This window comes from Mustela lutreola, chromosome 5 (genome assembly GCF_030435805.1).
Source record: "Mustela lutreola isolate mMusLut2 chromosome 5, mMusLut2.pri, whole genome shotgun sequence".
Lineage (NCBI taxonomy): Eukaryota > Metazoa > Chordata > Mammalia > Carnivora > Mustelidae > Mustela > Mustela lutreola.
Genome location: NC_081294.1, coordinates 134,417,553 through 134,430,879, shown reverse-complemented (window position 1 = coordinate 134,430,879; position 13,327 = coordinate 134,417,553). Strand labels below are relative to the sequence as shown.

At 37.8% G+C, this 13,327-nt stretch overlaps 1 protein-coding gene across 6 annotated transcripts in view; it reads right to left on the bottom strand.

The window, feature by feature from the left end:
• CAMK4 (calcium/calmodulin dependent protein kinase IV) overlaps positions 1–13,327 on the bottom strand; it is a 241,101-nt gene that overhangs the window by 43,063 nt on the left and 184,711 nt on the right. For all 6 annotated transcript variants that reach the window (XM_059175644.1, XM_059175645.1, XM_059175647.1 and 3 more), the window contains exons 7-8: positions 4,290–4,380; positions 2,181–2,255 (exon numbers count right to left, since the gene is read on the bottom strand). In XM_059175644.1, coding sequence (XP_059031627.1) covers positions 2,181–2,255; positions 4,290–4,380 — 166 coding nt within the window. The remainder of the gene's footprint in view (positions 1–2,180; positions 2,256–4,289; positions 4,381–13,327) is intronic.

Below are 13,327 nucleotides of genomic sequence, written 5' to 3'. Positions count from 1 at the left end.
ACGTGTTACTCATACTTAGTAAAAGTACCCTGAATCCATTTGGAGCATCAACATGTCCACCTGAAGGACAGGGAGGCTGTAACTGAGGACCGGCCAAAACAATGTAAGTGAAAGTGACGTGGAGCTTCAGCAAGTCTTTTTAACAGTGAAAAGGTATACTCTCCCCCTCTTCCCTTTCTGTCACATGGAATGCAGATGTAATGAGTGATTTCAAACAGACATTTTGGACTCCAAGGACACATGCAAAAGAATGCTAGAGCCAGACAGAAAAGATCTGGATCCTTGGCACTGAGACCTACAGAGCCATAGCTGCAGAACCCATGAGCGTTGTCTTTCTCTAGACTTCTAACATGAGAGAAATCAACTTCTACCTTAAGCCGCAGTTACCTGGAGTTTTCTGAATTTACTCCTAATTGATAAGCTACTCTTGTTGTCGAGGAGTTTAAGATTCAGAACAAAAATATTTGGTACAATGTAAATGCTTAACAAAAAGACAGGTATGCTTAATTCTGTGCAATCATTGGGTTTATGAACAATTGAGCTACAAGGAAATAATATTTTAGATTCACTAGGGAAGCTAACTAGTTAAAAGCAAACATAAAATGTTTATGTGACTATGGAAACATGGAAAAAGACGAAGAAGAATGCATAAGGCTATTAATACTGATTACACATACATGGATTTTTACTTCTTACAATGATCAAGCAATACTTTGAGATTTAAAATGTTAAAATAAGAAATATTTCAGGGGCATCTTCCTGGCTCAGCATGGGGTTCTTGGGGTTGTGAGATTGAGCCCCACACTGGATTTAGAGATTACTTAAAAATAAAATCTTTAAAAAAATATTTTAAGCTGTAAGTAATAACTGATAGATATTTTTATGAAGGAAAATTATGTTGATTTTACCTATATTGCTTTTTTGAAGAGAGAATTTTATAAATCTGTTTTTAGGGCCTTGGCTATCTGCATTCTCATCTCTGACCCATAACAACTAGATATGGAATCTTAGGAAAGTCATACTCTGGAACTCAAAATGAGAATGTTAGTAAGTGAACTTTAAAGCTTCTTCTAGCTACAAAGCTGGGAATTTAATCATATATTTGTTTCACTGGATATCTAATTGTGCCTTCTACAGTCTGATTTCCATGAATTCAGAAGCTGTTAAAATGAGTTAGTTATGTGTGAGGACAGTCACACAGTCCATCTCTAGAGACTGGGGACTCTGCTGGGGAACCCCACCTGAAGCCCTGGTCTTAGTAAGGCTAGAAAAGCGCCATCAATAAGAACTAGGGATTACCCCATTCTCTCTGTTATCCTATATGCCCTCTAAATTAGTGACTTACTCTCTCCGCACACACTCCCCCCAAATAAAAGCAAATAAGGAAAGTGGCTGAGGGCTCATGGCTCTATTTCTGACCAGAAACAAAGCTTTTCCCTTGTTCTCTTTCTTGGCGACTGTCCTTCTACTCCTAAGGGGCTTAAGAATAGTTACTGTCCCGGGCACCTGGGTGGCTCAGGGGGTTAAAGCCTCTGCCTTCGGCTCAGGTCATGATCTTAGGGTCCTGGGATTGAGCCCAGCATCGGGCTCTCTGCTCAGCATGGAGCCTGCTTTCCTCTCTTTCTCTGCCTGCCTCTCTGCCTGCTTGTGATCTCTGTCTGTCAAATAAGTAAGTTTAAAAAAAAAAAAGAATAGTTACTGTCCAAAAGACAGGTGCAGAGCACCCAATCCTTACGCCCTGAGGCTCCCTCTTTCCCTGTTAAGAGGGGTACCCTAAAACCAACATCACTGAACCCTTCATGGAGAAAAAGAAGTGCTCTGAGTATCATTTTTATGTGCCTTCCTCATGGAGACTCACATCACATTGTAAGCATTTTAAAGATTTATTTTTCATTTTTTGGAGAGAAGAGTAGGGGGAATGTCCGAGGGTGAGGGAGGGGGAGAATCCCAAGCCTGCTCCCCAGTGAGTGCAGAGGCTGACATAAGCCTGGATCCCACAGCCCTGAGATCATGAACTGAGTCAAAATCAAGAGTCAGACACCTAACCGACCCTGCCACCCAGGCGTCACCCACCTTGTAAGCATTTTAAATAGAGATATTAGGAGTTTAAAAATTAGATCCCTAAATAAAAGTAGATTTCAAATAACAGTAAAAGTAAACATCAATATTAAAGAGCATACCGCAGTACCCTGGGGTTCCACACACTGTCTTCATGAGTACTTGATGTTCCACAATTTTAGAGAGTCCAAAATCAGCTAACAACACAAGAGAAAAATTTAATGAAACAAGTCTTTTCTCAGCTTTTATAAGATGACAGAATACTTTTACTATTGACTATTCAAAATAAGACGAACTCATTTGTTTTTGCTTGTTTTGGTATCTGGCGATGGGAGAAGGGAGGAATGAAGAAGGGGACAAGTCATCTGGGAGAGGAAACTGAAAAAAAAAATTTGAATTTTGCTTTAAATTGGAGAAAAATATGACTCCCAAATACATTTTATGCTCTCCTCTATAAATCCCAGCTTTAGGCAAATAAGATACTTATTTTTGAAATAACAGTTGTAACAGATATATTTTGTCTCATCTTAACTCTGAGATTTATGAAACAGTAGTTCTAAAGTACAACATAGAATTAGTGATATAGAATTAGTAATCCATGGGGATAAATCAAAATAAAAAAATAGGTTTTTGTGAATGTCAAAGACAGGAGCAGAAATATCAAAAGGTTCCTTCTGTTTCAAATGTGTATCTTATGGATAAGGATTTATTCTCATATGAGGAATATATAACCCTTTTTTTCCCCCAACAATCCTCTTTATTTATTCTTCAGAATATTACTTAGGTAAAACACTACCCAAAGTTGCTACCATTATAGTTTATTTGCTGGGCTACTTCTCTCTCACTCAGGAAACATCAGGAAACCACTGAAGGCTATTCTTTAAGAGAGGCAGGTGCAGAATTGATGCCATTTTCGACTTCAAAGATAAACCCACATTTCCACGGAGGTGCTGATCCTTATCAGGGAAAGCAGCAGGAAGTCCTTCAGAAAGAAAGCCTCTCCTGTCTAAATTAGTATCCATCCATCCATTTAAAGAAATTTCTTTAAGGATAAAATCTTTGAAATTGATGTCAAAGGAAATGGAAGTCTCCCTGCTGTTCCCTGCCTTTCAGGAGTGATTAGAAGAACAAGCTGGCTGCCTAGCAGGACTTTGGTATTTTTTCTTTGGGTTCTTGCATTCGTAAAGCACATTATGTTGTCTGGGCTCTTCCATGATATGTATAAGTTAATTTTCAAAGGTGTTAACACTTCTAATGCAGTGAACTTATCAGATTAACATTACACAGGCCAGCCACCAAAAGAACAATGTCCTTCAGAGGATTTAACAGATTCTGCTAAGGAGAATTCCTATAAAATAAGTTCTGTTATTACTATTTGCAAGCAAAAAGACAGGGGAAATAACATTTAATACACTTTTTCCTAAAATGCTGATTTAAAGAACTCTTTGGGTAGACTGGAATTACACAAAGTTCATCCTCGTAGTTCTTCAAAATGCTTATTGGAATAAAAAGCAAGGTCCCAGAGTCAAGGCAGGCTTGGGAAAAGCCTAACACACTAATTTAGACGTCAGTTTACACATTACCATTTTTAGAGTTCTGGTTAGTCCTGCAGAAATAAAAAATTTGTTTAAGTTGGCATTTCCTAACTTATTTCACCAACCTTAGCACTTCTGCAAACCACTCCCACCTCCCCCAAAGCAAATTAGAATATTTACTCTGGTTCCCTCAGCTGAGGAACCGGTGTTCTGTGGAGTGCACTTTGGGAAAGACAGACCTCAATTTATCTCTGTTCATGTAAACAAGTGACTCAGACCCTAATTCACTGATATGTACTAAGCATTTTGTGTCAAAGCTCTTGAATATCTAAAATTAAACTCCAACTAATTTATGGAATAAAAAGTAACAAAAAAAGAAGTGTTCTGTTATCTGTGATTTTCCTCTATATAAACTTACAAAATACACCATCGCCTTTCGAAGTCCCTGCTATTTCCAAGAGCTATGTTTCCTTTGTGTCCAGAACTGGAGCACCAACTTCTAGGCACTGATTCCAGATCACTATATCAGGAAAGGACTACAGACTTCCAAAACAATGCGTTATTCCTTTACAGACACCAAATATCCAAGGAAATTAAATGGAGGCAAAACTAGATGGAACAATATTTTTAAATTCCATGGAATACATTTCTTCTGCTCTGGGAAAGGGGTCATAAGACTTCATGAAATGTCCTCACCTATTTTGAGTGGTGCATCTGGGGCTGGAGTTGCATAGAGAAGATTCTCTGGTTTGAGATCACGATGGACAATCCCATTTTCATGTAGGTACTAAATAGGGAACACAATGGAGTAACATTCCAGTAACTGCATTTATGGTTCCAACATTTATGTTTAATCTTTTCAGAATTAGAATATCCTTTACTATGTTATATGATTCAAAACACACACATATGATCATTTAAAAATAAACACCATGAAAGAAAATAAGTTTATACTATATATAATTTAAGAACAGCTTATATACAGTTACCTAAAGTGAAATGCAGTTTATTTTTTTTTAATATATTTTTAAAGACTTTTATTTATTTATTTGACAGAGAGAGATCACAAGTAGGCCGAGAGGCAGGCAGAGAGAGAAGGGGAAGCAGGTTCCCTGCAGGGCAGAGAGCTGGATGCGGGCCTTGATCCAAGGACCCTGAGATCATGACCTGAGCCGAAGGCAGAGGCCCAACCCACTGAGCCACCCATGTGCCCTGAAATGCAGTTTAAGGTGTATGAAACCAATTGTCAGAAATAAAAAATTTACTCCTTAGAGAATATTAGTTGCAGTTCTCTTTATGCATATAACTATGTAAGTTCAAATCCATTAATTATTATTATACTAAAGTCAAGGTTCTATGCATTGAAATTTTTCTGGTTTATTATCTGAATAAAGCACAATTATATGTGTCATTTTAGAAGCTCACAATCACAGCAAAGACTTAATAATTATTGTTTGAACAGGCATTTAGATATGAGTAATTATTATAGAGGACTATCCTTAATATGATAAATACTGCTTAAAGATGATAAATGTTCTCATAGGCTTTTCTGAAGATTAGTAAATCCAACTACCAATACAGAGTGGCATATTTGAGCTGATCTTAAAGATCGCTTCTAGCAATTCCACTCATTTCATTCTATTTTAAATTATTTTGTAAATTATGTTTTATCACACGTGTAACATACTCTGTCAATGTGGAAGTCTAACCTGATCCTGCTTCCCTAGTCTCAGATCCCTCTCCAAAAGTAATCACTCTTCACTTTGAAATGGTTTGAATGTTTTTCTATGAATTCACAAACATGAATATATGTATGCAAGGAAATACTCCTGATTTTTCCATTTTCTTACATAAATGTATGATTAATATTAATTTTTACAGGTTTTCTTTCATTTAACAATATGTCTTTGAAACCTTTCCCACAAACCACTATAGCTTATTCTATTTAACACTTGTATCCATTTTGTTGAATGTAGCATAATTTATTTTTCTAGTCCCTTCCTGGTGGACTTTCAAGTTTTTAAAAGTTACCAATAATGCAGTAATAAGCCATCTAGCACTTGGATTTTGGGTGTTTTTGCTTGTGTTTCTTTAGGACAGATAGCTGGAAGCAGATCTGGTGGGGTCAAAAGGCAGGTTTAAAGTTTTTAAACTCCATCAATATTTACTCACACAAACAGTGTGTTTACGGTTTCCTAACATCTTTACCAAATCTGTGCAATTAACTTTCGCTGAGCTACAGTGTAATCATTGTATCTTATATTTGGCTTAATTTGTCTTTCTCTGTTTACTGGTCTAGTATAGGCTTTTTGGTTTTCTTCTTCTGTGAACTACCCATTTATATCCTTTGCCCATTTTTCTGTTGGGTTAAGAGAAAAAATAGCCAGGGTAGTTCAGTTTTTCTCCTTTCCTATCCCCTACAGGAAGGGAGAGAGTCTCTTCTTTCTTTGTAAGCCAAGTAAGAGAAGGTGGATAGCTTCAATGTCACAGTTTGTGGTGCTCGACATGTCTCACTTAGTGATTTGGTGAAACAGGAACTGATATCAGAGGTGGTTAGAACAGGGAGTAAGAAGAGAGGGCCTCAGTGAGATTCAGCTGCCCTCAAGGAAGAGCTAAACAAGGGTACACATTTCTCACATGTTCAGTGTGGACTGTGCAGAAAGGAACCAGACATCGGCATAAGTTTTGTACTGGGGTGATGCCATCTTGCCTCAGCATTTCAGGAACTACTAACTCCTCAGAGTACCTGAAGTGAGAGAACTGTCCTGCAGTGGGTCTCTGTAGAGCCATCTATAGTGTTTCACATGGAAAGAACATCAAGCATTTGACATTGGCCACACCCAGAGACCACAGATGCTGGACCATGAATGCACCAGTCTGGGAAGACCGTTGCTAACCCTCAATCTCTTCTCCCTCTCCTCACTGTCACCCTCACAACAACCCTAGAAGGAGCATGATCAGGTGGAGAGTAAAGAGCAAGAGAAAGAGAAGAAACTAACAAGTATTCCTATCCCCTCTGTTTACAAATTATAGATCTCCAAGGTCCACATTGGGGGAAGGAGGAAGTTTAAAGTTGGACAAGTCTAAAGTTTTGGTCTTTCCCTTACCCAAGAGTGACTGGAAAATCTATGGGAATGGCTTGAAATTTTGTTCACAAAGGAGAAGAATGGATTCACAGAGTTGATTTGCCAGGACAATCATGAGACAAAAGAAAGTTGCTTTTGCTCCTACCTTTGAGGTCAAGCTCACTTTTTCTAGTGGATAATTATAATGTGTAGACAATAACATCATAGATGTCCTACACACTTACTGTATTCCAAGCACTATTATAAACACCTTGTATCTATCAATCGTTTAATCTTCATATCAGCTCCATAAGGTAAATCATAGTAATGCTTGTTCTGCAAATTAGAAGGCTGAGGCATAAAAAGACCAAAGACATGTGCAACTTCACAACTAGTCACATGGAGTTGGGATTCCAGTGTAGGCATGTGGTAGTGGAGCCATAACCCGACCATTGCGTGACTCCCAAACAGATGCCTGATTGTGTAGGGTGGACATGAGAGGGGAATCATGGTGAAGGAGAGGAGGGGAGAATGATGAAGGAGTGGGAAGGTCATGGGAAGAGGAGGATTGGTGAGAAGGCAGAGGACCATGTTAAGCCTTAGTGACACCCAGGGAAAACCCACCAGATCCCTGAGGAGGAAGATGCTATATCTTGCATTAGCTGAGTTTGAAGGCAAAAATGCAAGTTTCTCATAGAGTTGCTTTGGAACATACCTAAAGAATTGCAGTTTGGGATCAATGGAAAATATTGATCTCCCCCACTCCCAATCTAACCCAACTAAGAGACTCCATTGCTTTGGGAAGAAAACGATACCAAAAATAGCAACACAATAGCAACAAATGAGATAAATTTACAAGCACTGGTTTAGCAAAGTACCAATCATATAAACATTCTTACTAAATATTGTTCTGGCTTTCTTTAACAGAAATGGTAGTTTTGTGTTCTAAGTCCAAAGTTAAACAAAAGAAAACAAAACAACACCATTTGGCACTCCACACAGGAGAGCTAGTCCAGATAACTGGAGAAAAATTTAAAAAAAAATAATAGATTTAGGAGCTATGCACTAACAGAGGAACAAATTTAAAAACAAAATAAAGCAATGAAATACTGAAGGTCATGCGCTTTTAAAAATATAGGCAGGAATCATTTGTTATAAATTACTTGGTGTAGAAAGATTATTAAAAGTCGAGATATAATTATGTACACATACATGGTAGGAGGCATTTAAATGTATTGACTAACAGAACGATAGGAGTCACTATTGTATTTTTGCTTGGATCCACTGATTGCCTTTAACCAATAGTGAGTATTTTGAATTTTTACATTATCTCAAGTCAGGAAGCCAAGCAAAAAGGAAAACGTGCTATATGATCATTGTCTTCCCCCAAGGAGATACAATTTTTAGAAGCAGGAACATTTTGGGAGCATCAGTTCTCAAATTTCCTGGTCGCAGGACCCCTTTGGAATAAAAAAAAAGTATTGAAAACCTCCAAGAATTTTTGTTTATGAGTTATATCTAACATTAGTTACTACATTAGTGGTTCAAAATGAGGATTTAAAAAGTACTAATTTATTTACAAAACAATAAATTCGTGCCATATTGACATAAGCATTTTCTAATAAGAATATATTTTCTAAAACAAAAAAAAATTAGAATTCTGTGCTATTTTTTTGAAGTTTTACAAGTCTCATTAATTTCTAGTTTATACAAGGCAGCTGGATTCCTCCAGCTCTGCACTGTCAACTATAAAACCACACATTATACACTCTGAAAAATTCCACTGTACTTTCATAAGTGAAGGGAAATGTCTTCATATTATGACAAAATAGTTTTGACCTCACAGAACTTCTGAAAGGGGTTGGGGGTGTCTCAGGAACCCTCCAGGAATCTTAAGACTATATTTTGAAAACTTCTGTTTTAGAGGATCTGAAGTCATAAAAAGGGCAGTGCAAAAGCTGAATAATATGCACATCGCCCTTTATTTTCAAAGTGGGTTTTAAATGCAATACACACCTCTAATCTCCTCAAGCACTAATCTTATCTAGCCACATCAAGATCACAATACACTAAGTGAAGAAGGGGAAAAATGGCCCTCAAAATTGTGTACTCGTGGGAAAATGTGCAAAGACATTTTATAATATCATATCAGTGATACAAAGCTAATTAAGAAATATCCATTATGGAGAAACAGACCCTATCAAGATATTCTTGATTTTAACTACAGTTTATTTAGGTCATGGGGATTCAATACAAACAGACAAAAGGATAGGAAAAATTGAGAAATGAGACAATTGCATATTTTAGAATAAACCAAGTGTTGAAAGTAATCATAATTAAAGTAAACAAAGGCAAGCAATAACATTAAAAACTAAATGCCACTTCGGAAGATGTCTAAAACCTAAGAACTTGATGGAGAAAGAAATAATAAATCTGACAACAACTGTAGCACCTAACTACTAAATCTTGACTATTCATAACCTTTAGTAAAGAAATTAGAAGAGCAAATAACCAAGTGTATATGAATTTAATTAAAACTTTAAGGAATATTATGGACATTGGGGAACATATGTGCTATGAAGTGTGTAAACCTGGCAATTCACAGACTTGTACCTCTGGGGCTAATAATACATTATATATTAATAAAAAAATTTTAAAAAAAACTTCAAGGAATAAAAAGAAGAAGAAAAAGGAAGTGGAAAAGGAAGAGGCAGGGAAGCACAATTAATTTGCTCGCTCAATTTTTTAAAGGATTATCTTTTTAGAAAAAAATGCTTTAAAAGTATTATCTTTTTAGAAAAAAGCATGAAGAAATAAATCAGTTAGAGAAAGACAAATACCATATGATTTCAATCATATGTGGAACTTAAGAAACAAAACAGATGAGCATAGGGGAAACGAAGGAAAAATAAAATAAGATAAAAATAGAGAGGAGGGGCGCCTGGGTGGCTCAGTGGGTTAAGCCTCTGCCTTCAGCTCAGGTCATGATCTCAGGGTCCTGGGATCAAGTCCTGCATCAGGCTCTCTGCTTGGCAGGGAGCCTACTTCCTCCTCTCTCTCTCTCTGCCTGCCTCTCTGCCTACTTGAGATCTCTCTCTGTCAAATAAATAAAATCTTTAAAAAAAAAAAAATAGAGAAGAAGGCAAACCATAAGGGACTCCTAATGATAGAGAAGCAGCTGGGGGTTGCTGGAGGGGAGGTTGGTGGGGGGATGGGGCAACGGGGTGATGGGCATTAAGGAGGGCACATGATGTGATAAGCACTGGGTGTTTTAAGCAACTGATGAATCACTGAATTCTACGCTGAAACTAATAATACAGTACATGTTAATGAAATTGAATTGAAATAAAAAATTAAAAAAAGAAAAAAGCATAAAATGACAAATATTTTATCTGCAGAGTAATCAAGGTAGGGAACAAAGTAAATTTTTAAGGATTTTATAATGATGCATTTAATGCACTGTTGCTAAAGGCGTGTCTTTGCAAAGTTCTATTTCAATTTTAGGCCTTGGTTTTGGTTAAAGTTTTTCAGGAGAAATAAGCATAATAAGGTTTTTGTGGCATTGTTTTTGAAACAATTATTAAAGAACAACAGCATGAGAGGCACTGTGGGGCAATACCCCATGGTATGCCACACGTTAGCTATGCGACCTGAAATAATCTGCAGCTCCCAGTTTCCCCATCTGTAGCACCCACTTCAAAGGTGGTATTGAGAATCAGAGGTGAGGCATGTTGGCACTCACCATGGAGTGAGTAAGTATTCTGTTCTATGAAGGGTAGCTGTTGGGACTCTATCACTGTTGTTCCACATCTCTTGTACAATAAATTACAATTAGAAATCCTTTGAGACTTGGAAAACTTGCTCTTTCCTGAAGTATCAAAAGACACTTTGATCTGAAAATATTTGCTTTTTATTCCATCACATTTTCCTCTTCTGTTTTGGTGGCCCAAAACTCAATGTAAAAGCGGTTTCAATTACAATTAGTTAGCCTGTTTTGGATATATTTACTTCTCCCTCTCTCTGCTTTTTAAAAAATTCCCTTTTCCACTTTAATAGCTTTATTTTGTATGCGTTCTTCACTTATTTGCCAAAACTCCTTTTCCCAAGAAGACGCATTATAAATTATAGAGTAATAGAATGTATTATATATTAGCCTTCACCCTGGAAATAAGTCTAAGGGAAATAGAAACTGACATTGCTATATTTGTGTTCAGAGTTTCCAAGAACATTTAGAAGACATAAAAGGAAAAAAGTATGTGGCAATTAGGATTTGAAATATTCTTACTATGTCTTTTTCCATTAGAAGACAAATTACCAGGAGAAACAGTATTTGTCGCTGATAAAGAGTCATATTTCAAAGTCTATTGTTTTGCTTATGCTCCATTCTCCTTAGGCTCTCCTCCAGGAGTCATCCCAGGTGCTGCCCGGGATCCTATTTCACGCCCCACTCCCTCCTCAGAAGCGCTGCCCTATCACTCTGGCCTTTTCTCCTACTTCTCTCTTGCTCTTCCCTCTTTCTTCTCTTTCATCATATACATAGCTCTAGACTGGGTGGTATCACCATCAAAAAGAAACAAGGAAAAGAAAACAATCATCACCTCTACAGTCTCCCAAAGACACATATTCCTGTCCTACTCTCGCTGCCCTCAACTATTTCCTACTCTCCTAGGTCTCCACTCACAGCTTCCATCTTCTTCCCTTTCCTTTCTCTTCAACACACCAAATTTTTATTTGGGACCTCATCAAACCCAACACACGCTTTCTGACTCTTTATTTGACCAGTTTGGACTCTGAGCACATGGTCTTATCTCTCATTTGCACTTCCATCACTTGGGGCTCTTGTCTCACTGGCTGCCTGCTGCTTTTCTTTTGCTCTCACCCCTCAGTCTCCTACCCTGGCCCCTTATCTCTGACTTGCTGGGCACCTTCTGCATTTCCTTGGTTTCCAGAGTGAGCTCACTGAAAGCCACAAATAAGGGTACCATTTACCAACTATGTCCTAAATCTCTATTGCCTTCCCAACATATTTGTGGCTCTGACTCCATAGAACTTTCTACTCTCCATTCCATTTGAATGTCTCTCACATGTTTCAAGCTCAACATTTCCCAAGCCAAACTCATTATTTACCCTAAATCTACTCCTGTGCCTGTATTTCAAAACCCAACAAATGACTCATCCATTTTGACCAAGTCAGACACCTGGGTTTACCCAATTCCTCCACCTCCTTTACCAAAACTTCCAATTTATGTTCATGGACATAGGTAGCTTTCCCTTCTTAGTGCCTCACCCATCTTTCTGCCCCTTGTTCCCACTTAACTGTTCTTACCTTCAGCCAAGCCACAAAGAAGCTTCCCTCTTAATTACTCTGATGACTCGCTTAATTACCAGCTTCCCAACTTCCAGGGCCTTTCCCCTGCAGCCAAAGCTCCATGGTGGCATGCGAATAATTTTTTAGAAGTGCAAATTTGGTCACACTAGGCCGGCTGCTTAAAATCTGCAGCATCTTTCCAATGCTTTGGTCATGCAGGGCAGCAACAATGTTGTATTTGATTTTGTATCCCCCTTGAACAGAAGTCACAAACTCTCTAGGGTCAGGAGGATACCGGAAAGAATGAAGGAAGTTGACAGAGTGTAAAATAAAAGGAAGATATCAGGAAGTCCCAGGGGCCTTATCTGTCCCTGGAGCATGGCCCCTTAAGAGGAAGAGGAGACCGACTCAGCCCACTGTTGTCGGGCACAGAGTGCAGGCCCCATGTTGATAGCTCTTCTGATTTTTCAAGGCAAGACAGAAATTCAGATTTTTTTTATGTAAAATATTACAAATTTTCCATGCTGGCGCTGAAGTTGAAAATTTTAAAAGCCTGGACAGGGTACAAACAAAATACCCTGCAGTCTGTGATTCTTGCTTTGGAATTTAAAACAGGCCTTGGCATTCAATATATGCTCAATAAACATTTGTGAAATATATGAATAAATACACGATTTTTTTTTTTCTGACTCTGCTTCTTAAATTAGATCCTTACTAAGACTGTGCTGATAGACTTCTTTTTCGCTATGAACTCTCTCTGAGCTTGTTTGTCTATTCCCTTCCCTCTAGCTACTTCTTATAGCCCCCCAAAAGTACACATGTGTATAAGCAAATTGTGTGGTAGGGTTATAATTAATTTTAATTTTTTCTTCTATGAAATTTAACTCTAAATGCGTTATTTAGGTAATGAATTTTTTAAAACATTAATTTTATATAAGCAGCAGGCATTTCATGTTGGCTTATACATCTGTTATGAATGATGGGCTCTGAAGAGGAGTATATCCATCGAGTATATCCATCGTAACTACATTCGGTCTCAAATGAACTACACGATGCCACTCTATTGTTAGTAGTTTAAGACTGTATAGACTATTCCATGATAGTATCCTAAAAGGAAGTTCTAATTCAAACTCCAGGACCATATGGCCACCTGCCCAGGTCTCATTTTGAACAGGCTGTCTCACCCAACACCTTAAGTTCAACATGTTCAAAACTGAACTCTTGACTTTCTTCTAGCCCTTTTCTTTCTGTTCTTCCCACCTCAAAATGTAGTGCCTCGGTGAACTCAAGTGTTCAAGTCAGAAACTGTTTTTCTCCTTCCCACCCCGTGCCTCCATCCTATTCACAGCAGAGTGCCATGA